Here is a 27174-nt window from a genome sequence, read left to right as displayed (position 1 = left end):
GTGCGAGAGTTTCCCAGAGCCCAGTAAGCAAGGCAGAGACCTTGTAAATTCTGGAGAGGTCTTGCATGGCTCTGGAGGCCTTTGTGAGATCTCAGACGGCCCCATGAGATCTTGCACAGGCTCTGGAAGGTAAGATTGCTTGTGCAGGGTTGGTTCCAGGGGAGTGACTATATGTGATTTCGGCTTTACATGCTATCCCCCCCCCCCAAATAACCCCTGCACAAGATCCAGTTTTATTTACTGCCTTCTTGCAAAACATCAGGGTGATGTGTAGCAACATAAAAAACTGCAAAAGCAACACAGAGCAATCATTAAACCAACTTAAGAAAATGTTAAACAACTGCTTGGGCCCTTTTGTGGGAATAAAAAGTCTTTGAGAGATGCCTGGAAGTCAAAAGCAAGGATGCCTGCCAAATCTCTGCTGGAAATTTCCATACCATGGGACCTGCAGTGCCAGTGTCTGGTTGTGCCCTTCTATTGCTACTGGGGCCACTATTTTGCCAGTGGGTTTCAGTTGTACGCGGTCAAATTTAGCTTGCACAATTAAAGTGGGGTTGGTGTTCTTGTGCAACAAACTTGTCTCTGCCTTGCAGGACTTTCTACACTAAGGCAGGTGGCAGCAAAGTGCGCTGGGATAATGGTTTTTGAGGTGGTATAATACCAATGCAAACAAATCACAGCGATAGCTCGCTAAACAGCGGGCATCCGATTACCTCCCAGCAAAATTTGTGAAAATATATAGAGATGAATGCTCAGTAAGCAGGTGGTTTGGAAGAGCCACAAGTTTCTCACATGTGTTTCCTTAGGTTGCAAGTATATCCGCTGCATTCCAGCGTCACCTTAGAAGAACAGAATAATGTGTTCTTGGCTCCAGTTCCTGGTTACCGAAAGGTGAGATTTTTGAACAATGGCTTCAGTAGTATTCACTCATAAATCTCTTTTTACATGCATCTCAAGGCTTATTTACAAACATGCTAAGATGCCCAGTTTTTTTAAAAAATATTAAAGTAGCTATTGCAGACCATCCACATGCAACCCATATAGTCTTCTCATCTAAATAGCTTGGGGCTAGGATACCTAAAACATTATCTATTCCCATAGACCTACCTGGACAGGAGGTCAGTTTCTGAGCCCCTTCTCCAGGTGCCTTATCCAAATAAGAAGCACCGGATGGCTGCTGGAGACGAGGACTTCTTGGTGGTGGCTCCTGGTTAGGAAATGTGCTTGCCTGGTGCCCACATTATTATGGTTCTTTGGGTGCCTGGTGAACACATTTTTATTTTCTCCCAGGGTTTGAAATTAATCTTTTGGCGCTGTTTATGCTTTTGCTTTTGCTGATGGTGTTTTTGTCTCTCTTTATATCTGTCATGGATGCTTTAGCTGAGATTCTTGTATTGAAAAGGGGTTGGACTAGTTAACCTTTGGGGGGTCCCTTCCACCTCTAAAGTTCTATGATTCTACTTGGTCATATATGCTGTATTTAAATAACAGTAATAATTTTTGTTGTGATTATTTGCTTTTTTGGTTTTTTTAAAGCTTTTTAATATTAAGGCTAGTAAATTGTATTGTTGTTGGGCAGCCTTTAAATGCCGTTAATTAAATAAATCATGTAAATCGTTAAATTAATAATTTATTATTTCCTCTTTTTTTGAAACCTTCATGTAGATCATTCTGTCTACAAACATTGCAGAGAGCTCTGTAACAGTTCCAGATGTCAAATATGGTAAGCATGTTTTGATGCATTATGGTCATAGGAATAAAAATAAATATTTGTATGCTCTGCTTTTCTTTTCTTCTAGCATTATTGATAAATTGGCATTTAAAACCCTTTGAGCTGCTTGCTTCAGAGTAACTTCTGAGCATAAGGTCCCTGGGTCCCTGTTTTACTATGTAAGGCAGAATTGCTAAAGTATTTTTCTCCCTGTCTCGGAGCTCTCTCAGAGGCACATTTAAAACTAGGATGGAGTGTTCTCTGTGCCAAAAATTCAAATTCTGCCCCAAGGAAAAGTTTTATTTTGTTCAGAGAGAAAGTCAGGAAGAGGGAGTTATTTATGGCTTTTGGCAATAACTACTCACATTAAATTAGGCATATTATTTTAATTTACTGTGATTCATTCAATTTGCATAAAATCAAATGCACTTGCTTCGGGTGCTAGTTTGGTAAGCACCAGAAAGGTAAAGAAGGGGGGAGGTTGTAGGACAGCGAAGTGGGGAGTAGCATTTATTGTATTCATGCAGTGGTTAGGATGTGTTGAGTAGATGTAAGGAATCTCCTCACATATACAGAAGCCTGGCTTTTTGAGTCTTTTGCAGACAAGTTGCTTGCATTTTTTTACCATAGGGGCTAGAAACTTTAGCTTTTAAAAGTAGAGATTGACAGCTCTTGGCAAGCCAAATATTATAATGTACCATGGAGTATAATGGTCACAAGGCAGAGGCCATTAGCCATACCAAACTTGTGCAGTAACCAGTGAAACTTACAACACTATTTTTAAAGTGTCAGCCTTCTGCAGCACTTTGATTCTTCCAGCTTCTGGGTTGTACACAAATTGCTCACACCAAAGAATGCTAAGCCAACCCAAGCTGGGTTCTTCAGTGCTTTTGCTTTCTGTGAGATTAAAGTGTGGTTTGTTTGTTTTTTAACTTTGGTAGCTTCAGCACTAGTTGTTTAGTCTGGAACTGCCATCCTTGGTTCGCTCGCTTTTCTTTAAATAGGGAAGTCAGGCAATATTGTTGGCAACCCAGTACATTCTAGTGTGTTCTATATTGTATCTTTGTTTCTCTTTCACATCTGATTTGCTGAGATTTTGTCCTCTTCAAATGGAATTGTCGCTCCAGCCTGTCAAATGAAGACTGCCAAACTTTTCAGCGCTACTGTACTGTTCAGTTGAAGGTTCCTTCCTTTGCCGTCTTCCCATGTCATTGCTTCCTGCCTAGTGGAGATATGGCATCGTTGACTCTCGTTTTATTGACTATGAGTATGCATGCCTTAATTATAGGTTTACTTGAATTACGTTTTCTTTTCTTTTTGAAGGAAAGCGAAGAAAACTTAACCAGGAATTGAACAGCACACAGGCTGCTGAGAAAAAAGCAGACTAATTAAGTTGCAATTTAGTGCTTTAGTACCCTAATAATAATAATAAATTTATTTATACTCCGCCTATTTGGCTGAGTATCCCCAGCCACTCTGGGCGGCTTCCAACCGAATATTAAAAACAACACACACCAGACATTAAAAACTTCCCTAAACAGGGCCGCCTTCAGTTGTCTTTTAAAAGTAAAGTAGTTGTTTATTTCCTTGACATCTGCTGGGAGGGCGTTCCACAGGGCAGGCGCCACTACCAAGAAGGCCCTCTGCCTGGTTCCCTGTAACCTCACTTCTCGCAGCGAGGGAACCGCCATAAGGCTCTTGGCGCTGGACCTCAGTGTCTGGGCTGGATGATGGGGGTGGAGACGCTCCCTTAGAAAAGAAAGCAAGGGGAAGAAGCCTTGAAGAGGAACCTTCTGACTAAATTTGCAGGGGATCTTATGTTGAATAAGAAGCATCACGAGTAAACATTACAACAAGCATCTTCACCACGGGGAAGGCATTGCCTGATGACAGAGCATCATATGAAGCATTGTGTGATCTTTTAAAAGTCTGCTTTCAGCCAGTTGCAGAAAAATACGATCACACCAGCACGAAAGGGCTCTAACGTAGGAGAAGCCTTTGTGTTGAGGATGTGCGACCTTGCTCAAGAGCCGTAGGCATCAACTGGCCTAATCTGATAGGAGCATTGCTTTTTAAAAACCAACTCTTTCATATGCTGTATTGCAGTGATGAATGTGTGTGTGTGTCGCTAGAGAGGAAACCTGCTTTGAGGCCCATAAAGTGTGAGCTGACTCTTGGCAGCAATGTGAAGCATCTAAACAATTATGCGGAGCGACACAAACGCAAGATCAAGACCTTCCGATTGGCACTAGCAGCTTCTCGACAAAAGGGAGCTCCCTGTCTTGTCCCTGCTAGGAGAGAAGGGGGCTTGTTTTCACATCCCACTCTCCATCCTACCCCCCCACCTCCTCGCAGGCACTTCCTTCATTTTGCCTGGTGGTTTGGTATTGCTGTTTTGTGACCTTTGCGCTGGCAGCAGCCCCAAGCTTAGCTGACAATATTCTCATGACCTCTGGTGGTAGCAGCAGCAGCAGCCATGAGGTAAGGAGGAGAATGTCTGTGCCCTTGTCTTAATCCATTCACAGTTGCTTGATTTTTTAAAAGGAGGACAGGCTTTTTCAGTGGGTAGTCAGAATCTTCTGCCTGCTGAAAGCGTATGTTTTAGAAATGATAGCTCCCTCCATTTTAAATCTGGTCTTCAGTTTAGCGGCGAAAAAAGGTATAACTTCTGCAATGGAGATTACCTCTTAAAAATGCAAGCAAAACCAAACACCAATATCTTTTTTGGGGTGTGTGTGTGTGTGTAAAGTTTGCATCAGATTCAGACTGCTGCTACATATTTTAATTAATCACAGGTTTATCCCACTCTTACGATTCTTCAGCCGGGATGTAAGAAGTCATCATTTTCTTTTCCGTCCTGCATTTATCCCATGCAACACTGCTTCAGTTCCGCTTCAGTTCATCTTCTGCAAAAAGCGCATTACTCATTCTCCGCTGTGGCGAAATTACGTTCTTCCACTTCGTTCACTTGAGTGCAAAGGAAGCACAATGCAAATAAGGGGAAATCTAATTAATTAAATACTGTTTGCAGACTGAAAGCAACAGCAGTGAATGCAGATTGTATTCAGTGGAGTAATTTTCATTCTGGACGTGGGACGAATAAGCGAACGTTGGCAATTTCTGCTCCTGTTTCTGTTGGAATTCTCCATCTTTACTCTTCAGTGAGGCATATGTGCTTCTTATTCTCTGTCTCCTCTTACAATCCTCCCACAACAGCCCCGTGAGATGAATTAGAGAGTTACCCACATCTTTTTGCGTGTTCATTCTAAGTCAGGGGTTGGCACATTTTTTCAACCGGGGGCTGGTCAACTGTCCCTCAGACCTTGTGGGGGACTGGACTATATTTTGGGGGGGAAATGAATGAGGGATAATGAGCAACGTGTAAGAGGGCTCCGGAGAGGGACTTATTTAAATGGCAGCCGCTTGAGAGGGGCGCTCAGCCAACAGTGGCTCCTGTGTCTTGCGAGCGGCAGGGGCTGGAGGCGGCTATGGCGATCACACAGGGCTCCCGGACATTTGGCGGTCTATTGACCCTGTGCCACCACTGTGATTGCTTTCTTCGCTGCCACCAACCCGTTTCTCCTCACGGGTACATACGGAGTCCAGTCAGTTGTTAACGTTAACAAATAATCAAGTTTATTTTTAGGCATGAACAAGCTTATGGTTTCAGTTAATTTTTCTTGGCAGTTTCTTAATCTTAGTTCCTTAACTGTCCTATTCGTTCCTAACAACTTCAAACTGATTATCCCAACTATCTATCTATCTGACTCCACCTAACAATTCCTCTCACAACATAACTCAACCAACCAACCAACCAACCCACAGACTATTCCTCCCTCCTCCTCCTTCAACTCCCAACTCTCAACTCTCAACTAACTGTCACGCAACTCCCCCTCTAACCCTAACGCCTCCTATCAGTTTCCACTGGCCAATCACATCACACTCATTTTAACCCTTTCCTTATGACCCACCTAGGAGGCAAACGCCACAGCGGCGGGATGATGAGTGGCACGCAAAAGGGCTCCAGAGAAGGGCTGCTTTAAAAGGCGGCCGCTCGAGAGGGGCGCTCAGCCAACAGCGGCTCCTGTGTCTTGCGAGCAGCAGGGGCTGGTGGCGGCGGGGGGGGGGGAGGCGATGAGCAACGCATGAAAGGGCTCCGTAGTGGGGCTGGCACCAACAAAGCCCATCCTCCTTCCTCCTCTAGGTAGGGCAGGGAGAAGCCAGGAGGAGGGAGGGAGTAGACGCCACTGCCACTGCGTATGTGTGTAGGGGAAATGGCGCAACCCGAACAATCAGAATCAGATGCACGCCTATCCGCCTGGCGATTCCCAGACTGTTTGCGGGCTGGATCCAGAAGGCAGTTGGGCCAAATGCGGCCCCCGGGCCTTGGTTTGCCGACCCAAGTTCTAAGTCATGGTTTGGCATAGCATTGCTTGCATTCTGGGCCAGTGACTGGCGTGAGCTTCATGTCTGCGTGGGATTTGAACTTGGGTCCCGTCCCGTCCCCCCAGTTACCATCAAACTTTCTAATCCAGAGATTAGGCACCTGTGGACCTCCAGAAGTTGTTGGACTCTCACTCCCTTCATCCCCAGCCAGTCTGGCCCCAATGATCGGGGATGTTGGGGGCTGCAGACTCCTAGAACTATAGAATTTTAGAATTCTAGAGTTGGAAGGGACCCCAAGGGTCATCTAGTCCAGTGTTTCCCAACCTTGGGCCTCCAGCTGTTTTTGAACTACAATTCCCATCATCCCTGACCACTGGTCTTGCTAGCTGAGGATTATGGGAGTTGTAGTCCAAAAACAGTTGGAGGCCCAAGGTTGGGAAATGCTGAATTCTAGTCCAACGCCCTGCAATGCAGGAATCTCAGCTAGATCATACATGTCAGATGACCATCCAAGCTCTGCTTAAAAACCTCCAAAGAAGGAGAGTCCACCACATCTTGTGGGAGTCTGTTCCACTGCTGAACAGCTCTTGCCTTCATAAAGTTCTTTCTGATGCTTAGTCGCAATCTCTTTTCATGTAACTTGAATCATTTTGGGTCTTATCCTTTGGAGCAGGAGAAAACAAGCTTGCTCTGTCTTCCATGTCACAGCCCTTAGATATTTGAAGATGCTTATCATACCATATTGGCCCGAATATAAGCCACACTTCCCCCCCAAATTTCGACCATGAAAAGTTATGACTGCCTCCAGTTGAGCCAAGTTGAACACAGTTTCTTGTAATGCAACATGGCGTTTCAGATCATCACTCCCCCGTTTTGCATAGTCTTTTCCTCTCTTTTGTGTGTGTGTTATCTTACATTACACCAACATTTGCATTGCAGAAGCACAGTTTTATTCCCTAAACTTTGTTCATTCTTATTTATTTATTTATTTTTGTAGTCATTGATTTCTGTTTGACCAAAAATCTTGTCTGTGATGAAGAGACCAACTATCAAAGCTTAAGGCTGTGCTGGGCTTCTAAAAGCAGCAGTAATCAGAGGAGAGGTAAGGATGGTGCTGATGTAAAGTTATTATTATATTATTATTATTCATTTCATTTGTATATCACTTTATATTTTAAAGACAAACTCTGAAAGTGGTTTACAACACATTAAACCATCAAATAAAACAATCCAGAATACAGTGGTACCTCGGGTTACATATGCTTCAGGTTACATACATTTCAGGTTACAGACTCCACTAACCCAGAAATATTACCTCAGGTTAAGAACTTTGCTTCAGGATGAGAACAGAAATCGTGCTCCAGCGGTGCAGCGGCAGCAGGAGGCCCCATTAGCTAAAGTGGTGCATCAGGTTAAGAACAGTTTCAGGTTAAGTATGGACCTCCGGAACGAATTAAGTACTTAACCCGAGGTACCACTGTAAAACAAATCCTAGCTTCAAGGAGGATGCAGAACTACAGACCAGGGCGCAAAGAGGCTTGTTCTATAATGAAGTTTGCAGGGGTGGTAGAAATGTTGGTCATGGGGCGGATTTGTCTGATGGGTTTGGAAGGGCTCTATTCCTTTTCTCTTTTTTTGCCCTTCCAAAGGCTGCAAAATTCAGGAAAGATCCAAAAGGCCCCCCAGTGTCTCCCTATTGCTGGTGCCTCTGTGGATGATTGATTCTTTTGTCCATTTTTGAGCATAAGGCTTAAATGAAAGCAAGCAGGCAGCATTTGTGGGATACGGCGAGCTCTCCTCTCAGGAGTAGCCACTGTTAAGGAAGTTTTAAGCTCAAATGTAACCAGTCAAAGCAGCTTATGTCTTTTCTGTGAAGGTCGTGCTGGACGTGTTTCTAAAGGATACTGCTACAGGCTAGTGTACAAGGACTTCTGGGAAAACTGTATACCTGAGACCACCTTGCCTGAGATGATGGTAAGAATCACACACAATATATGTATACCTGCCAATTTCGGTTTCTCTCAGTTCCTCGTTTTTCCGCAACAATTTGTGAATTTCTTCCCACGAGAATCTGGCAGCAATTTGCTACACATCTTTCCCAATAAACACGTTTTTGCATGCAGTTTTGACTAATAAACACATTTTTGCAAACCGGTTCCTCCAATATACAGTGGTACCTCAGGTTACATATGCTTCAGGTTACATACGCTTCAGGTTACACACTCCACTAACCCAGAAATAGTGCTTCAGGTTAAGAACTTTGCTTCAGGATGAGAACAGAAATCGTGCTCCAGCGGCGCGGCAGCAGCAGGAGGCCCCATTAGCTAAAGTGGTGCTTCAGGTTAAGAACAGTTTCAGGTTAAGAACGGACCTGCGGAACGAATCAAGTACCGCATTTTTTGCCCTATAGGACGCACTTTTCCCCCTCCAAAAATGAAGGGGAAATGTGTGTGCGTCCTATGGGGTGAATGCAGGCTGCAGGAAGCTATCTGCAAGCCTAGGGAGCCCGGCGCGAAGTCACGCAGCTCTCCCAAGGCTTGCGGAGAGCTGCCTGCACCCTGAAGCCTGGGGCACGCTGAGCTCAGCATGCCCCAGGCTTCGCCAGGCTCCCTAGGCTTGTGGATAGCAGCCTGTTCTGGGGGCTGGGGTCGGGGGAAGCTCAGGCTTCCCCCGCCCCAGCCCCACGCCTGGGGTGGGAAAATAATTTTTTCCCCTTTATTTCCCCCCAAAAAAACTAGGTGTGCCCTATGGGCCGGTGCGCCGTATGGGGCGAAAAATACGGTACGTAACCTGAGGTACCACTGTAGTGCATTTGGGTATTTGCATGCTTATACACACTTTACTTAGATATAATGCATTTTTGTGTACGTTGTTTGGAGAAGCGCAAATTTTGAGGGATAGCTGTGTTTTGGTATGCATATTGGGTTGAGAAGTGTGAACTGGGTGCTGCCCAATTAAATTGCAAGCAAAATCAATTTTCTTTGAGTATGTGCCCTGGGGCTCATGGGTGGGCTTCCTGACAAAACAATTCCTCACTTAGCTTGAGAAGGTTTTGATCTTCTGAGGAAGCACTGAACCCCAGTGGGGGACCATGCAGATGTCCAAGGAGCCACAGTTACAGGTGAGCAACCTGTCTCTCCTGCTTGCTATGTCTGTTAGGAGATTGATGGCCTGGTTTGTACATCGCCTCAAACTGTAGTTTAGCTTCAAACTATGGTTCACATTTAGATCTGACATCATGGGTGCTTCACTTTTTCTCTACTGCTGCTTCCAGAAAACCAAGTCATGGTCTGGCTTAATGTATTGTCCAAACCAGAACTTGCATGTGTTTTCTCTCCAAGCAAACCGCAAACAAGTAGCCAAGGTTTGTTCTTGTTTTTATTATGTATTTTGTGTTTCTTACCTTTTTTTTATGTGGTGAACTGCCCAGATGAAGGGCCAGTATAAAAATTTAATAAATACACCCTATTTTTCGCTCCATAAGCCCAGGTTTCTGCCGTAACGCTAAGCCAGGACATGACTTATTCCTTGCAGCGTGGCAGGAGCAGAAGAGTAGCAAAGCACCCACGGCCTTAGATGCGCTTTCATGCTGCGTATTCACATTTAGTTACGGCTTAAAGTGATGTGTGAACATGGCCACTGTCAGGAGATTATTACTGCGCCTCCTCCCCCCCCCCAATATGATTTGCTCAGCCCAGAAAGTAAAGGCGAACATCTTTCCAGCCACCTGCGAAGAGATTTGCAACACAGAATCGCATTTGTCGCCACTGTGCTCTTATTCTTCCTTTCAGCGGCGCCCACTGGAAAGTACCGTGTTGAAGGTGAAGCTGCTTGACATGGGCGAACCGAGGGCCTTGCTAGCAACCGCTCTGTCTCCTCCCAGTATAAGCGATATTGAGCGCACCGTTCTGCATCTCAAGGAGGTTGGGCCCTTTTATTTTGATATATTAAATCTCAGAAACAGGGAAGGCATCCGCTATCCCTCAGCCATGCCCTTCTCTGGGCCCAAGTGTTTTTGCCTGGCTTCAGCGGGCAAGATTGATCTAATGTGCCCCTCCAGCAGAAGCTCTCTGCAAGGACTTCCCTTGTGCAACAGGGCATCCTCTCCTCTCTCCACGCTCCCCCCGGAATTGGCTTTGGGGTGGGGGATGGAATAACCCCCGGAGCAGCATGTGGGGGAGGATTGTTCCGGTGGGAACATCACAACACCATGACGTTGAATGGCACCCCATGTCTCCATGAACCAAAAGCTTCTTGCTTGTTTGGATTTAGGCTCAAGGGTGTCGGTATGTAGAATGTAGTCTTCTGTACAAGGTGAAATTTATATTAGCTGCTGTGCCCACTTTTTCCTCTGGCGTGTGGCCCCCAGAAGGCAATATGGCCCTCAGTCTGAGAACACTTTCCCACCTGTGTGCTAATCGGTTGAAAAAACATGCTCAAATAGTACAGTGGTACCTTGGTTTAAGAACAGCCCTGTTTACGAATGATTCGGTTTACGAACTCCACAAAACCAGAAGTAGCGTCCCGGTTTGCAAACTACCTCGGTCTATGAACGGAATCCAAATGGTGGAAGGGCACCAGCGGCGGGAGGCCTCATTAGGGAAAGCACACCTCAGTTTAAGAATGGTTTCGGTTTAAGAACGGACTTCCGGAACGGACTAAGTTCGTAAACCGAGGTACCACTGTATTGTTTTTAACATTGACAACTGCAAAAGCAGGCATAAGGAAGAAGAACATGGTGAGCAGAGCACTTTTATTTTCTTTTGTTTCTAACTGTCACTGAATTTTACAGTATTGTTGCATTATTTTTTAGATTTTTAAAATTAATTATTGTTGTTGTTATTATTATTATTATTAATTTATTGAATTTATATGCCACCCTATACCCAGAGGTCTCAGGGCGGTTCACATAAAAAGATAACAGTAATGGTAGTTTTTTTAAAAAAAAGTACGCCGTGTGCCATTCGGAGACCTCTGAGAGGAGGGAGGAACACAACCAACATGCACCACACCATTGCAAAATGGATGAAACACTCAATAAGTATTGAAGTTATCAGAAGACGAGGCCAACATGTCCTGGAAGAGGTCATGTTCCCTCTTAGTTCATCCGTTGTACGTGGGTTTTGACGGATACAATAGCGCAGGCCTGACATTAATAATTATTTGCAGGTTTGGAATATATATTTTAGGGGACTCTTAATTTTAGCCTTGAGCTTTGTGATTGTTGGCAAATCAGTTTCCCATTAACATCTATCTTTGCTTGTGTTTTGGTATAGATAGGAGCACTTGCTGTCCATTCAGAAGCAAAAAACCCTTACGATGGTGAGCTGACCTTCCTAGGCAGGGTGTTGGCACAGCTACCCGTGAACCAGCACCTTGGCAAACTCATGGTTCTTGGCCACGTCTTTGGGTGCCTGGAAGAATGCATTATAATAGGTAAGTTGGACAACAGAGTAAGTATAGTTAATGCCTTAAGCTGGAAGTTGCATACCTAGGTTACTAAAGGTTTTCCTGGCAACCTCAATATTCATGGTGCTTTAAAAATCATGGTGCTTTTTAAAAAATTTAAGCAAGGTAGTTGTCCAAAGGAGCTTACAGAAGGGTTTCCTAAACTTGGGTCGCCAGCTGTTTTTGGTGTTCGTTATTGTATTTTAGTGTTCTGTTGGAAGCCGCCCAGAGTGGCTGAGGAAAACCAGCCAGATGGGTGAGGTATAAATTATTATTATTATTATTAATAATAATAATAATTACTCCCATCATCCCTAACTAGCAGGATCAGTGGTAAGGGATGACGTGGAATTAAAATTTGGATCCTAGACCTCTTTTTGTGAAGGAGAGGTGGGGTACACTTTTTAGAATTAAACCCATTTCTTTCTCTTTCTTTCAGCTGCTGCCCTCTCTTTGAACAACTTCTTTGTAATACCTTTTAGGCAGCATCTTGATGGATACAGGTATTTTCCCATGGGCTGTCATTTGATTTTTTTAAAAAAGAAAATTTCAGTGGGTCAGTTAGCCAGTGAAATCTACATAAGCTTGCATATACATAAAAAATAGTTGGAAGAAAACGGCACACTTGCTTTGTTTTCAGATGATGTATGTTAGTATTGCATGAGGTGGATGAATCCCTGCTGTTCGAAGGTTGGTGGGCAGGCAAACAGAATGTCTATTATATGAACTGGGGGGGTGTGTGCTAGGAAATTGGTGTGTTTGGACCTGTTACGCCCCAAAAACAGATGAAGTCGCACCAAAGTTATATTTCGATCTGCCATTTTTTGTGTCTTCACCTATTTTCCATTTTGGCTGAAGAAAAACATTTAAAACTTGGCAGTCAAGGTTGCAATCCTGAACATAGTTTCCTTTCAGCTAAGTCTGGTTGCAGTGGATCTTCTTTCTGAACATTACTTAATCTGCTGCTTTATTTTATCAGAACATCTACTTGCATACTGGTGTTCCTTTGGTGTTTCAGAGGCAGTAGCCAAAAATGTATTTAAAAAAGTAACGGTGTTGTAAAACTGTAAAACGTGACAACTGCTCTTTAACTTTATAACAGTTTGCGGTGAATTGTTTACAGGAATAAACGGCATTTTTCTGGGAATAGCAAGAGTGACTGTATTGCGCTTCTGGATGCCTTTAAGGTAACTCTTTTCCCCCACTACCCGCAAATTATGTTCCCATTTGCTACTAACAACTGGTGTCACCATTGGGGGGAGGGGAGCAAACATTTTGGTACCATCTCTACACTGTGCAGTGGGACCGCCACTTAGTGGGGGGGGGGCTTGCTTCCAGGGGTCTACACACAAAGGCGAAATCAGGAACCTCTGGAACGCCCCCCATACGGCAGAGTGCTACTTACTGGAATCTAGGAAGGCCCCTTCCCAGTAAGCGAGTAGGCGCCTTTCTTACTGGCCTCTGGGATGTTCCCAGAGCCCTCTCACCTCCTTCCCAGACGCTGGGGTACGGAAGGCAACACCTTGCTTTCCAGGCTTTGGGAAGGTTGTGCAAGGGCTCTGGGATGTTCTCAGAGCTATCCTGTCCCTTTTCCAAAGCCCAGTAAGTGAGGAAAACATGCTGGGTGGGAAAGAAAATGGAGAGTGGTGGGTTTATTGCTTATTTAAAGGTAAAGGGACCCCTGACCGTTAGGTCCAGTCGCGGACGACTCTGGGGTTGCGGCGCTCATCTCGCTTTATTGGCTGAGGGAGCCGGCGTACAGCTTCCAGGTCATGTGGCCAGCATGACTAAGCCGCTTCTGGCGAACCAGAGCAGCGCACGGAAACGCCGTTTACCTTCCCGCCGGAGTGGTACCTATTTATCTACTTGCACTGGTGTGCTTTCAAACTGCTAGGTTGTCAGGAGCAGGGACCGAGCAACGGGAGCTCACCCCGTTGCAGGGATTCGAACCTCCAACCTTCTGATCGGCAAGCCCTAGGCTCTGTGGTTTAGACCACAGCGCCACCCATTTACCACCTGCCATTTCAAATAGGCATGGCTCCTCCCCCCCAAAGAATTGTGGAGACTGTAAATGGATCCAGATGTTGAGTGTGGTTAGGAGACACACACCCCAATTCCCCTCGCAGAACTACAATTCCCAGAGCGGGTTAACACTCAGTCCCTCTTCCTAGGGAATTCCCAGCACCCAGGATTCCTTTGGGGAAGTTGGGGGCTTAATGTGTGTGGTGTATACAAAGCCCAGGTCTCGCTCTTGGTGCATGTGGAGTATTTTGTGTCCAGGCTGTGTTGAAGTGCAAATTACCAAATTATTGTTGTGTTTGTTTTTTGTTTGAACCTATTCCCTTTCCCCCCTCTTGCTTAGGAATGGCAGGAAAGCAAGAAGAAAGGAAAACTGAGACACCCTAAGGTTAGTTTCACTTGTCATTCAGGTGTTTAGGCATCAGTCTGGACTATTTAATTGCTGGGCACCCAGACTTAGCTTTATCTCCGTCCTTTCCTTTCGAGTAGTACCAGGCCTAGCTTTCAGAGCTGTGGTTGGTTTTTTATTGAGCTTTTAGGTCCACATTCAGGGTCCCAGGAAGGAGTTTAAAACCAGAGCCATTGCCATACACAACCGATAAGAACATGAATAAAACACTATGTAAGTAACAGAAAGTTAAAATAAAACAACACCTTAAAAAGCTTGTGGCAACCAGAAATTATGCTAAGACCTTGAACAATCATACTCCTTATGGCTAGATCCTAACACCAGACTGATCCTTTGACTTTACAATACATTATTTTCCTCATACATTCTTTTGCTCTCTGTGCCTTTTCTAAAGAAGGTTGTTTATGATGTAACATTGTTTTCTTCCTGCATTCATTCTGCACTCTCTTCTGTTTTTCCTTTGCAGTTATGTCATTTTGACTTGTGATATCTGTTGTAATGGAAAATTCAGTTCAACAGCAATCAGATTCCTCCAAACACCTGGGTGAACAGCAGGCATGGCCAAATCTGTCAATTCTGGTTTCTCTCTCCCCCCTCTCATTTTCCAGAACTCAGCTTTCCTTATTTCTCCATATAGCCACACCAGTTTGCATTAAAAATAAATAAAATAAAGCCATCCAAAGTAATCAAAAGCATTTTAGTGTGCCTTTCTAATAACACACACTTTTGAAATGCGTTTCTGAAACTGAACCGAATTTCTACTCCATCCCTACTGAACATATACATTTTCCCCGATTATATAGGAGCCACCGCTACCTCCATACGAAAAAGCATTATTATATCAGAAGAAATTGCTTAGCAAACATGTGTATAGTTAGGAGAGATTTGTCCTAAAATGCTGATGAATTTGCATGAGGACTTGGGGGAGGGAATAAATCAAAATAAATCAAAATGATGCGGCGATGTGGAGGATTGGAAAAACGAGAAACCAAAAATTCGTATTTATTATTTAGTTCATAAAATTGAATACCAAGAACCTCAGAGTGGTTCACAAAAAGATAAAACAAAGTCAATAAAAATCCACAGCCTTACAACTGTTAAAATACTGCAACAGATTCAAATTGCCTCAACTTTCTAAGCATCTGGATAGGTTTTTGTTCAGGGGCCAAAAAAAGTACAGTGAAAGTGCCTGCTTGATCTCAGTAGGCACGGACAAATTGACATATCCACCCGTCCCTAACGGGAACATCCTGGAAGTTTGGGTGCTGACGTGAGCTCATAGAATCATGGAATAGTAGAGTTGCAAGGGACCCTGGAGGTCATGGCTCCAACTCCCTGCAAGGAAGGAATCTTTTTCTGCCCAACACGGGGCTCGAACCCACGACCCATAGATGAAGAGTCTCATGCTCTACCAACTGAGCCATCCCAGATTACCTCCACGGGATGCTTTATGAGCAGAGATGGGTATAAGGGGTTGAATAAACTTTCCATGGCCCCCTTGGACTGGAATTAACTACCCACCAGTTGCCTCCTTTTTGCTGAAGGTGGTGGAGAGCGAAGTGGTTTTGCATGCTTTTTAGCCTCTTAGCTTCCTGGCTTTCTCCCGCAGGATGAGCTCGACTGGGGTCGTTCCAACTACATTCACATTAAGAGAATTAGAGAGGTGAGTTGGATGTGCGTCTTTGTTTTCTTTCCCCCAATAATACAAAGTACCTGGGCAAGAAGAGGCCTGCTGGATCAGACCAAAGGTCCATCTAGCCCAACAATCTGGCCTGCAGGAAGCCCACAAGCAAGACATGAGCCCAACAGCTGTATCTGTGCATGTAGAATCATAGAATCATAGAGTTGGAAGAGACCATCGAGTCCAACCCCCTGCCAAGCAGGAAACACCCTCAGAGCACGCCTGACATATGGTTGTCAAGCCTCTGCTTAAAGACCTCCAAAGTAGGAGACTCCACCACACTCCTTGGCAGCAAATTCCACTGTTGAACAGCTCTTACTGTCAGGAAGTTCTTCCTAATGTTTAGGTGGAATCTTCTTTCTTGTAGTTTGGATCCATTGCTCCGTGTCCGCTTCTCTGGAGCAGCAGAAAACAACCTTACTCCCTCCTCTATGTGACATCCTTTTATATATTTGAACATGGCTATCATATCACCCCTTAACCTCCTCTTCTCCAGGCTAAACATGCCCAGCTCCCTTAGCCGTTCCTTGTGTGTGTAAGTTCCTTCGTACATAATCCACATGAAAACCATACAAGCACCCTCATTGTTTGTGGGATGTTGTTCGCTTACTCATTTCAATGCCAGGAGCTCTTAAGCAGCTCCCCTCAGACAAACATCACATTTTACAATTCCAAAGTGAGACCAGACTATGGGGTTCCCATGATAACCACCTCCTGGTCAGCCTTTTTGCTTCATTTTATTTGTCTCACCATTACATTTATACCTCGGCTTTCCTCCAGAGGGAGCTCAAGGTTTCACACACAGCTAACCCCACTTTTCCTCGTTTTATCTTTCCAACAACCCTTTGAGGTAGGTTGTGCTGAGAGAGCCATCACTTGGACCCCAGAGTCTCCCCAGTCCTAGCCCAACACTATTTTTTGTTTTTGTTCTAACTATTTGTGCTTTCATGTTGCATTTTTATCTTGCGAACCGCCCTGAGATCTTTGGATGAAGGGTGGTATATAAATTTTATTGGTTGTTGTTGCTGCATGTCAAGACCCCGAGGCCTCCCCCTTTATGTTGAAGAATAACACCAGGACACAGTATTTTAGGTTAAATGGGCAAATTTAGGCCACAACTTCATTGGTTACAGAATGTGAGTGGTAGTGGCGTAGGCCAGTGATGGCCAAACTTGTCCCTCCAGCTGTTTTTGGACTACAATTCCCATCATCCCTGACCACTGGTCCTGCTAGCTAGGGGTGATGGGAGTTGTAGTCCAAAAACAGCTGGAGGGACAAGTTTGGCCATTACTGGCTTTAGGCATTAGAATTGAACTTACTATATCTGACTCCTACATGCCGTGCTGGGAGTCTAGTAAGGGTCAACCACCAATAGGGGGAGCCCTGCTGATGTACATCAACTAAAGCTCTCCCAGGGTCCCCAATGGGGTTGTGGCATGGCCCTAGCCCTACCTGGGCTTCGGACAAAGATCCACACCCCCGGATCCCTTTAATGTAGCTGCTCTTAACCTGTGGGTCCCGAGGTGGTGTTGGACTACAACTCCGATCATCCCTGAGCTCTGGCCTTGCTAGCTAGGGGTGATGGGAGTTGTAGTCCAACAACATCTGGGGATTCACAGGTTGAGAACTGCTGCTTTAACGGAATACCCTTTAAAATGGAGAGGCAGGTGATGGACACACCTCCCCTCCCCCAAACCAGGCTTTACCAATACCTAACCACCAAACCTTACAAAAGTTGTGGCGATTGCTACGAGGTAGGTGAACACCAAATGGACAGTGCCAATTTGCCAAGTGAAAAAATTCTTACCAGGCCCCCTCAACAGGCGAGGGCATTTTCAGTAAGGAAGATAACAACAACAACAACAACAATTTATTATTTGTACCCCGCCCATCTGGCTGGGTTTCCCCAGCCACTCTGGGCGGCTTCCAACAAAGATGAAAAATACACTAAAATGTCACATATTAAAAACTTCCCTGAACAGGGCTGCCTTCAGATGTCTTCTGAATGTCAGGTAGTTGTTTATCGCTTTGACATCTGGTGGGAGGGCGTTCCACAGGGCGGGCGCCACTACCGAGAAGGCCCTCTGCCTGGTTCCCTGTAACTTGGCCTCTCGCAGTGAGGGAACCACTAGAAGGCCCTCGGAGCTGGACCTCAGTGTCCGGGCAAAATGATGGGGGTGGAGACGCTCCTTCAGGTATACTGGACCGAGGCCGTTTAGGGCTTTAAAGGTCAGCACCAACACTTTGAATTGTGCTCGGAAACATCCATAATGTAATGGAAAGTTTAATTTCAGTGCTTTCCCCCCCGGAAGTACTTAAGGCTATGCACCACTGGCACCTTTCCCACGCCCAAATGTTAAAAGTATGGCACTTCCTGTAACAACTTTGTGGTGAGTACCTTCACCTTTTTTTCTTGAAAAAACAAAACAAAAACTAAGCCAGCTATAACATTTCCTGCCCTGCCATTTCCTGCTCCTCACAGTCTTCTGCTTTTAAAAAAGCATAAATGGATGCAGTTCGTTTCATGTAGGTCCACAGATGCCAATGCATAACTTAGCAAAAGCTGTTCAGATTTCCTGCTGCAAACAACGGACAAAGGCCGCTAATGAGTGTGCTTGAATCGCGGTGCTCAGTTACTAAGGTTACCCCGCACTTAACGGAAGTTGTTTATCCCCGCTTGAACGTAACGGGTTGCACCCTGAAAGAGTAAATAATGGGGAACCTTCATTGGCAGGGACATGCCTTTCCTCCGCTCCGAGTTTAATTGGGAACATTGCTCCAAGCAAACAAGCCCTTTGATCCAACACACAGGAACGCAGTGGAACTTCTCAGTGCAGCGTTTAATGTGGGACTCGGAGCGTACCCTCTCAGGATGAATTGTTCTTGTGGCAAAGCAGTTTTGTGTCTTGGCCTGCCGCAGTTTTTAGACCAATGTGCTACTCCAAAATTGCAAATCATTTGTACAAATATATTTTAAAATAATTTCACTGCTCCCCATGCTGGCAGCAGCAGGAACGCAACTCTCCTGTTGGTGGGAAAGGCACTGTTTTTAACACCAAGATGACTTTAATACCAAGATGATGTTTCCGAGCACGTTTCAAAGTGTTGGTGTTGACCTTTAAAGCCCTAAACGGCCTCGGCCCAGTATACCTGAAGGAGCGTCTCCACCCCCATCGTTCTGCCTGGATGCTGAGGTCCAGCGCTGAGGGCCTCCTGGTGGTTCCCTCATTGCAAGAAGGAAAGCTACAGGGAACCAGGCAGAGGGCCTTCTCGGTAGTGGCGCCCGACCTGTGGAATGCCCTCCCACCAGATGTCAAAGCGATAAACAACTACCTGACATTCAGAAGACATCTGAAGGCAGCCCTGTTCAGGGAAGTTTTTAATGTGTGACATTTTAATGTATTTTTGGTCTCTGTGGAAGCCGCCCAGAGTGGCTGGGGAAACCCAGCCAGATGGGCGGGGTACAAATAAATTATTATTATTATTGGGTGCGGCATTTTTCTGGGACAGGTAATAAGCATGGCGGCTGAGAGAGGAGTTGTGTTGCTGCTGGCAAGTGTGACACTGACGTGAAGCTCAAAATAAAATCTGTATGAAGCTGTTGCAACTGTTGCTGCTTAAGGCAAGAGGCTAATTCCAGTTCAGTTCCTCCCTTGAGAAGCGCACGGCCTGCAAACAGGGCCTCAATAGTCGTGGGCCCTTTTGGTGCCATCCTATTAAGGACATAGGTTCCTAGCAAAGGGCTTCTCCCTCCTTCAGCTTCTAGGATTCCCTCGTTCATACGATGCTGCTATCCTTCCATCTTACAGCAAACTCAAATGGTGAAAGCCAATAAAAATGGTGCCAGAAAAATAAGGCCACTGAGAAGTGAGAGAGGTATCGGCATGTTTGGGGAAACCCTAAGGCTTGTAGAAGCAAAAACATAATGTTTTAAAAAATCCTTAAGGTCCACCCCCATCCCAAAAACACTTTGGGGTCCAGTGAGGGACAGCATGTTTGGAAGCCACAGAGTACCAATTGAGAAAGAAAAATGGCAAACTGGTCAAGGTGGTGGGAATGGCCTTTAAATTGGGTTGTGGCTGACCGGAACTCTGTTTTTAGGATGTGGAGATAAACTACAATGTTTTTCCCCCTACTGTCAGGGAACTGACATCGGAGCGAGAGGCGAAGGGGAGGCTCCCAGATGATGCTGGTGAAGGACCCAGCAGCAGGGGGAGAAACAGCTCAGTAGAGGGGGAAGCCAATCAGCGCAACACCCGGGAGAAAGGGGGGCAGATGGGGGAAGTGGAGAGAGGGCTCCAGGACTCTTCACTGGACATCAGTGAGGAGAGCCCAGGTCCTCCGCTACCCACACCTTCCCTGCGCAGAAAACTCCCGCGCAGTGAGAGGAGGAGGAGACTGGGTGTCAAACAACTTTTATGTTGGAAGAGGTTCAAGAAACGCCCACTGACGGATTCTGCCAGTGACTGAGGCAGCCACCATGAGGAGAGGCTGTGCAGTCAGAAAGTTTTAACAAGGCAAATTAACTGAGAAAGGCACCAGTTTACGCACGAGTAACTCATACCCATTACGCCTACCAATATTAATTTAGCTTTTGGCCTAGGCCCTTGGTGCCTATGGCATAAATAGATAAGAAATCCTCTTCTAGTGTTGTGCTGTTACAGTCATTGTATTACGTTTGGCGTATATTTTATACTTGCATTTTCTGTGAGCTGTTTATAAATATTTTTTAAAAAATAAAATAGTGAGGTGTGGGTTTGTTTGTTTTTGCAGGGTGCAGAAGAGAGGGAGATGTTTTGCCTTAATGAAATTTCCTTTTGATGGTCTTGGGATGTATTGTGCTTAATATTCAGATGTAATTTTTTTAGGTGGCTGAGTTGTATGAGGAGCTGAAAAAGAGAATGGGTGTGTTCAACATGGAGGTCAACCCTCACCCCCCTGCTATGGATCAGGACCATGTGTATAAGCAGCGATTCATTTTGCAGGTGAGATGTCAGGATGTAAGAGAGATGTTTTTCTGGATATACATACGTAATATACATACGTCAAATAAAACTTTTTAAAAAAAAATGCACAACAAAACTCAACCATTTCCACATAAATCACAACAAAATCGAGAATAAGTATACAAAAATCCACCAGCAACAACCCTCCGCCAACAAACCCTTCCAAAGCACCCCAGCCCAAGATTCTGTTTAGTGGCCTCAGCTTTTGTAGCTGGAGTCAGTCAGGCCAATTGGAAAAATGCCTGCAAGGCAGGCAGTAGGCCTTCCAGGACTCTTCAGCAGCTTCAGCTTTTGTAGCTGGAGTCAGTCAGTCAGCCCCACACACCTGAGTCCCAATGAAAATCTGTGAGACTTAAAAATAAATGCTTGGTTCCAAAGTGGAACCTCTTTTACTCTTACTGCAAATTGCATTTACGCAACTACAAACACATTTGCAAGCCCCACGAAACCAGAGAGTTTGGCTCACGTGTCATTGCAGTGTGACAAATGGCTTACTGCAGGAGAACTGCCACCTCTCCTGAGGCAGTTAACTTTTCCTTCTTCCTTAGGTTGTAATGGCTGGGGCTTTTTATCCGAATTATTTTACTTTGGCGGAACATGATGAAGAAATCGCCGTCCGGGAGATGTCGGGCAAAGATCCCAAAACAACTATAATGGTACAGCTAAACTAAGTTTTGACTCTGCCTTGTGAAGCCATGTTGAAGTGTCCTGTCCCTCTTCCCCGATACTGTTGTTTTAATAATCACATTTCTCATATATAATATTTATATACAGTGGTGCCTCGCAAGACGAAAATAATTCGTTCCGCGAGTCTTTTTGTCTTGCGATGTTTTAAGAAAAAAGCGCAAGACGTTTTTGTCTTGCGAAGCAAGCCCATAGGGAAATTCGTCTAGCGAAGCAACACAAAACCGAAAAACCCTTTCGTCTAGCGAGTTTTTCGTCTTGCGAGGCATTCGTCTTGCAGGGCACCACTGTATATATATCACACACCATTGTTGTTTTTGACCTATCTGAAGGCATACATTTTCCTTAACAGTTGAAGAACATTCCCCCGTACGGCTTCCTCTACCATAAGCAGCTGCAGTCCCTGTTCAGACAGTGTGGCCAAGTGAAATCCATTTCCTATCATGGGACCAAGTAAGGGAACTTCCATTTTTAACATGGGCATAATTCATTCTCGAAACAAAAAAGAAAAGAAAAGAAAAAAAATTCCTTCCAGTAGCACCTTGGAGACCAACTAAGTTAGTTATTGGTATGAGCTTTTGTGTGCATGCACACTTCTTCAGATACGAAAGCTCATACCAATAACTAACTTAGTTGGTCTCCAAGGTGCTACTGGAAGGAATTATTTTATTTTATTTTATTTTATTATTTTATTTATTTTGTTTTGTTTCGGCTACGGCAGACCAACACTGCTACCTACCTATAACTATAATTCATTCTGGTTTTGCTAATCATGGGCAGGGCAGAACGTTTTCTCTTTTGTGCATTTTTAATATTGCTACCCTGGGATAAATATTTCAAAAGGGCTGTATATAAATACCTAGCGTAAAAAGATTGCCTACACGTTTTCAAAGGTATCTTCGCAGTCATAAGTGTTTGAAATGTTCTGGGTTTGTGTGCCTGTCATATATAACTGAAAGTACTTGGCAGTCATTCTGAATGATTTCTGTACGATTTTACACACATTTTACTTGCCAAGCAAAACTAAATTATATTAATTTTTCCAAAATATCTTTTGAATCTCTAAGTCACATTACAACTTTCTGGCAGCCTTCATTTTTGTAATTTGAACGTTGAAAAATTCAACACGCCCTACCACCTTAGTATTTTCTTCGTTCTAACCTGCAGAACATACTTTATTTTTACTTTGCATTTTCTCCCTGTAGAGCCTTTGTAGAATTTTCCCGGAATCCAACCGAATGCTTTAAAACACTTTCTGCCGTGTATATGGCCCTTAAGATGTCACAGCTGCGGACTCCATTGGAGCTGAATATACATTCCCCAGAGGAGATTGAAGGGAAAATGGATGGAGGACCAAACATGCTGGCGCGGGGTTCACAGTATGATGCAGATTCATTAGTTTTCAAATTAATGCAAATTCTCATGCGCCTTTTTTGCATAAATTTATTCTGTCGGCAAATAAACAGGAACGGGAGCAGCGAGTTAAAGCCGCACTGCACGGTGTGAATTCTGCTCATTCTTTGGGTTCGGAAACTTTGTGAGGCAAAACAATCATAATCCCGAAATCTGAACAATAAAGAAAAGAGCAAGTTGTTCTGGAAGTAGGGGAGAGTGGTTTACATTTTCTAGAACGTGCTCTTTCTTTTTAAAAAAATATTAGCTTTTTAAAATTTAGATTTACAAAATCTTGAAGAGAAACCTATGAAAATGAAAGATGCATAATCATTCACGTCTATGTAAACGTAGCACTTGCAAATTTCCGCAAGTTGTGATTGCAGCTGGTAATGCTAACGTAGCCAGGCTTTGCAAACCAGCTGTTTCAAACTCGGTTTCAAGCTCTGGTTTAGAACTAACCATGGTTGACATTTAAAATCAGCCTAGATGCCACACTGCATCACAGTTAGCTCTGAAAATGGAACAGAGGTATTATTATTATTATTATTATTATTATTATTATTATTATTATAATGGTGTAGTGGTTAAGAGCAGTAATCACGTAATCTGGGAAACCGGGTTCGCTTCCCTACTCCTCCACATGCAGCTGCTGGGTGACCTTGGGCCAGTCACACTTCTCTGAAGTCTCTCAGCCCCACTCACCTCACAGAGTGTTTGTTGTGGGGGAGGAAGGGAAAGGAGAATGTCAGCCGCTTTGAGATTCCTTCGGGTAGTGATAAAGCGGGATATCAAATCCAAACTCTTCTTCTTATTATTATTATTATGTGATTGGCCATGTGTATGAACAACATTTTCAATGTATTTAAAAAGCATCATCTTTGTTCAACTCCAGTAGATGCTCCAGCCTTAAAAAGCCAGGTGTTTTGCTCGAGGGGAGCATGTCCTTTTGTTACGTTGAGGCCTTGCCCATGAGAGGAGAAGAGATCGTTTCAGGTTTGCTGGTTACTTAAACCAGTGATGGGGAACCTGCGGCTCTGCAGATGTTGTTGGACTACAGCTCCCATCTGCCCAACCAGCATGACCTGTGGAGAGGGATGATGGGAGTCGTAGTCTTCCGCTCTGGCTAGGCCAGTTGCTATAAACATTTTAATTGAGGGAGCAGTCTGCAGGAGGTAGCGATGAGTGATTTCTGTTCTGTTTGCTTTGCGCTTCGCATTTCTTTTTAGAGTGAATGTGGACTTTCAGAAGCACACAGTGTCTCCCATGGAGAAGTTCAGTAGTCCTTTGGAAAAACTGCAGACCATCAGCAGCCTTGATTTATCTATCAATGTCACAGAGGTACAAATGTCATAAAACTATACTGCAGCAGTTAGTGCACATTCAGAGTCTGTTGTTGTTTAGTCGTTTAGTCGTGTCTGACTCTTCGTGACCCCATGGACCAGAGCACGCCAGGCACTCCTGTCTTCCACTGCCTCCCCGCAGTTTAGTCAAACTCATGCTGGTCGCTTCGAGAACACTATCCAACCATCTCATCCTCTGTCGTCCCCTTCTCCTTGTGCCCTCCATCTTTCCCAACATCAGGGTCATTTCCAGGGAGTCTTCTCTTCTCATGAGGTGGCCGAAGTATTGGTGCCTCAGCTTCAGGATCTGTCCTTCCAGTGAGCACTCAGGGCTGATTTCCTTCAGAATGGATAGGTTTGATCTTCTTGGAGTCTATGGGACTCTCAAGAGTCTCCTCCAGCACCATAATTCAAAAGCATCAATTATTTGGCCATCAGCCTTCTTTATGGTCCAGCTCTCACTTCCATACATCACTAGGCAAGGTGATGTCTCTACTTTTTAAGATGCTGTCTAGGTTTGTCATTGCTCATTCAGAGTCTAGATCATATTATTGCTGCCAGAACCAATCCCATGTCCTCTTTGCACTTCTCATTCCCCGCAATCATTGGTTGAGGTCTCCTCATTTCTGCATCAGCTGGCAACTGTAAGTGCTCATGAAAGCATTTCAGTGTGCAGCTGTCCTAATACACACATTTTTTTGCAAGCTGTTTTATGCTCATCGTTATGGAACGGGCAAGGCAGCAGGGAGCTCAGTGCAAGCTTGGCATCATGAGCATGGGATTAGCTGTGCCCGCACTGTGCCAAGCTACCCATTGCCTTGCCAGCCATGTGCAGTTGTTGGAAAGCCTGGCAAGGAATGCTGCCCTGTCAGCTGCTGCTGCTGGGCAGGTTTACATTAAAAAGCGGACTCAGCCAAATTTCTTCACCCACCCCTACCTTTAAAAGCCATTAATGGCGGCTTCCCATTTCTCACGTAATGAGAAACTGCAGTTAACTGTTGCCTCTTTGCTGGCTTTCGTGTTTCTGCAAAGGGAGTAGCAACACAGCTGACTGGATATCCTGGAGGATTAAGTAAGAATTTGACCACACAGTCAATACCTACCTACCTACCTACCTACCTATCTATTCCCTTCCATCTCTTCAGGTGGTCGAAGTTGGGCACTTTTGGGGTTACAGAATTGACGAGAAAAATATGTCTGTGCTCAACAACGTGTCTGCTGAGATCAACCAGCTACAGCTTACCCCTCTGCTAGTCCGTCCCTATCCAGATTTGGTGTGCTTGGCACCCTTTACTGAGTGGGAAGACGAGAGATACTACAGAGCCCAAGTCTTATATGTATCCGGAGAGAATGCAGAGGTACATATTTTTTTAAAAGCATGATTGTGTTTGCAGTTTAATTCAAACCCAAGGAAGCACACACAGCTCTGAATCAACTCTGAGGGCTCTAGAAAATGGGGGAAGGGCAGGATTGGCAAATGCTGGGAGAGAGCGATTGGAGGGGTTAGAAAAGGCTAAAATATATTAAATAGTAGGGCAGACTCTTTCATGTTGGCAAATTGGGCTGACTTTGCATGGCCGTTTTAAGAAATTGCATCCTTGGGAATCTAGTAAGCTTCCTTAAGCTGCAGTTGTCAACATGGGGCTGTCCAGTTGTTGTTGGACTCCAACTCCCATCAGCCCAAGCGCGGTGGTCAGGGCACCGTGATGACTGCCCTTGCCATATGGAGTTAGACCATTGTTCTGTCTTCAGAGTTTCAGGCATGAGTGCTTCCTATGTCTGCCTAGAGAAGTTAGGGATTGAACCCAGAATCTTTCGCCTACAAAGGTTACGCTGTCACACCAAGCTGTTCTCCACGGTCCGTTGTCTGCCCTGGTGACAGCTGCACTTGTTCAGTGAGCCACTGGTGTGCCGGGTACTCACAATATGCAGAGTGGCACCTCACCTCTGCCCTGTGCTCCCTGACCACTTCAAAACATTCCTGCCATTGTTTCATAGTGGGGGAGAAATGGCACCCAGCCTCGTTGTTGCACACAAATCACTTTGCCCTTAGATCAGCTGCTGCTGCTGCAGCTGCAAGTTTCCCCATGGTCATTTTAAGCAAAGGGGGCAGCGGCTGAAATGACTGCCTTAGCCATAAAATTTCACGTGATGCAATAACGGGCCTAATTTTTGCACCAGGAGGCTCCTCTGAATTTGTAAGCCAATTTTCTTCTGTGCTTTGGAAATAATTGCCAGTCCTTCTATTCATTACTGTTGTTTTACCATCCAGGTTTTCTATGTAGATTATGGCAACAGATCAAAAGTAGCTTTGGGACGCTTGCGAGAGATTCCAAGCCATCTCCGAGAGCTTCCGTTCCAGGTAATGTTCCTTTTTGTTCTAAAAATCACGGAACCGTGCTACGTGTTTTGGAGGGAGGAGTGTGTGTGTTAAATAACTATTATTATTGCTACAGATAGGTAGCCGTGTTGGTCTGCCATAGTCAAAATAAAAAAAATTCCTTCCAGTAGCACCTTAAAGACCAACTAGGTTAGTTCTTGGTATGAGCTTTCGTGTGCAAGCACGAAAAGTATCTGAAGAAGTGTGCTTGCACACGAAAGCTCATACCAAGAACTAACCTAGTTGGTCTTATTATTCTTGCTATTCTTATTGTTATTAATCAGTTCAAACTTTTCCAGGGCCAAAAGTGCATATATTCGTGTTTGGCGGGTTTTTTTGTTTGTGTTTTGGTGTAGGCTCTGGAATTCAAGCTGCGCAGAATGCGGCCTTCTGCCCAGTCCCTTGTATGTGGAGAGCAGTGGAGTCAGGCTGCAAGCCAGAGCTTTGCTTCCTTGGTCAGTGGCTGTGCTCTGCTGGTGAAGGTCTTCTCGATCGTGCACAGCATCCTGCTTGTTGATGTGCTTCGGTACTCTGGGCTTTTGGACATTGTGAACGTCCGTGATATACTCATTCAGGAAGGCCATGCCGAACTGGCGGAAGACTCCTATGAATCCAAAGTGCGTTCTCTTGTTCCTTCTCAATGTCTTGGCATTTTAGGGGTTTTTGAAGCTGTGAGAGCAGGGGGAATTGAAAGCAAGGCATTGCAGGCTTAACC

The 27174-nt window shown here is 44.8% G+C and overlaps 1 protein-coding gene across 3 annotated transcripts in view; it reads left to right on the top strand.

The window, feature by feature from the left end:
- The window catches only part of TDRD9 (tudor domain containing 9), an 85717-nt gene that overhangs the window by 46879 nt on the left and 11664 nt on the right, over positions 1-27174 (top strand). For all 3 annotated transcript variants that reach the window (XM_082216580.1, XM_082216582.1, XM_082216581.1), the window contains 18 exons: positions 807-891; positions 1666-1723; positions 7095-7199; positions 7974-8071; positions 9889-10020; positions 11374-11533; positions 11985-12048; positions 12669-12732; positions 13908-13952; positions 15583-15636; positions 20523-20639; positions 21209-21316; positions 21697-21797; positions 22550-22723; positions 23966-24077; positions 25225-25437; positions 26352-26441; positions 26816-27076. In XM_082216580.1, coding sequence (XP_082072706.1) covers positions 807-891; positions 1666-1723; positions 7095-7199; positions 7974-8071; positions 9889-10020; positions 11374-11533; positions 11985-12048; positions 12669-12732; positions 13908-13952; positions 15583-15636; positions 20523-20639; positions 21209-21316; positions 21697-21797; positions 22550-22723; positions 23966-24077; positions 25225-25437; positions 26352-26441; positions 26816-27076 — 2041 coding nt within the window. The remainder of the gene's footprint in view (positions 1-806; positions 892-1665; positions 1724-7094; positions 7200-7973; positions 8072-9888; positions 10021-11373; positions 11534-11984; positions 12049-12668; positions 12733-13907; positions 13953-15582; positions 15637-20522; positions 20640-21208; positions 21317-21696; positions 21798-22549; positions 22724-23965; positions 24078-25224; positions 25438-26351; positions 26442-26815; positions 27077-27174) is intronic.

Source organism: Podarcis vaucheri (assembly GCF_965113315.1).
Source record: "Podarcis vaucheri genome assembly, chromosome: 1".
Lineage (NCBI taxonomy): Eukaryota > Metazoa > Chordata > Lepidosauria > Squamata > Lacertidae > Podarcis > Podarcis vaucheri.
The sequence above is the reverse complement of the archived record's forward strand: the minus strand, read 5'-3'. Positions and strand labels throughout refer to the sequence as shown.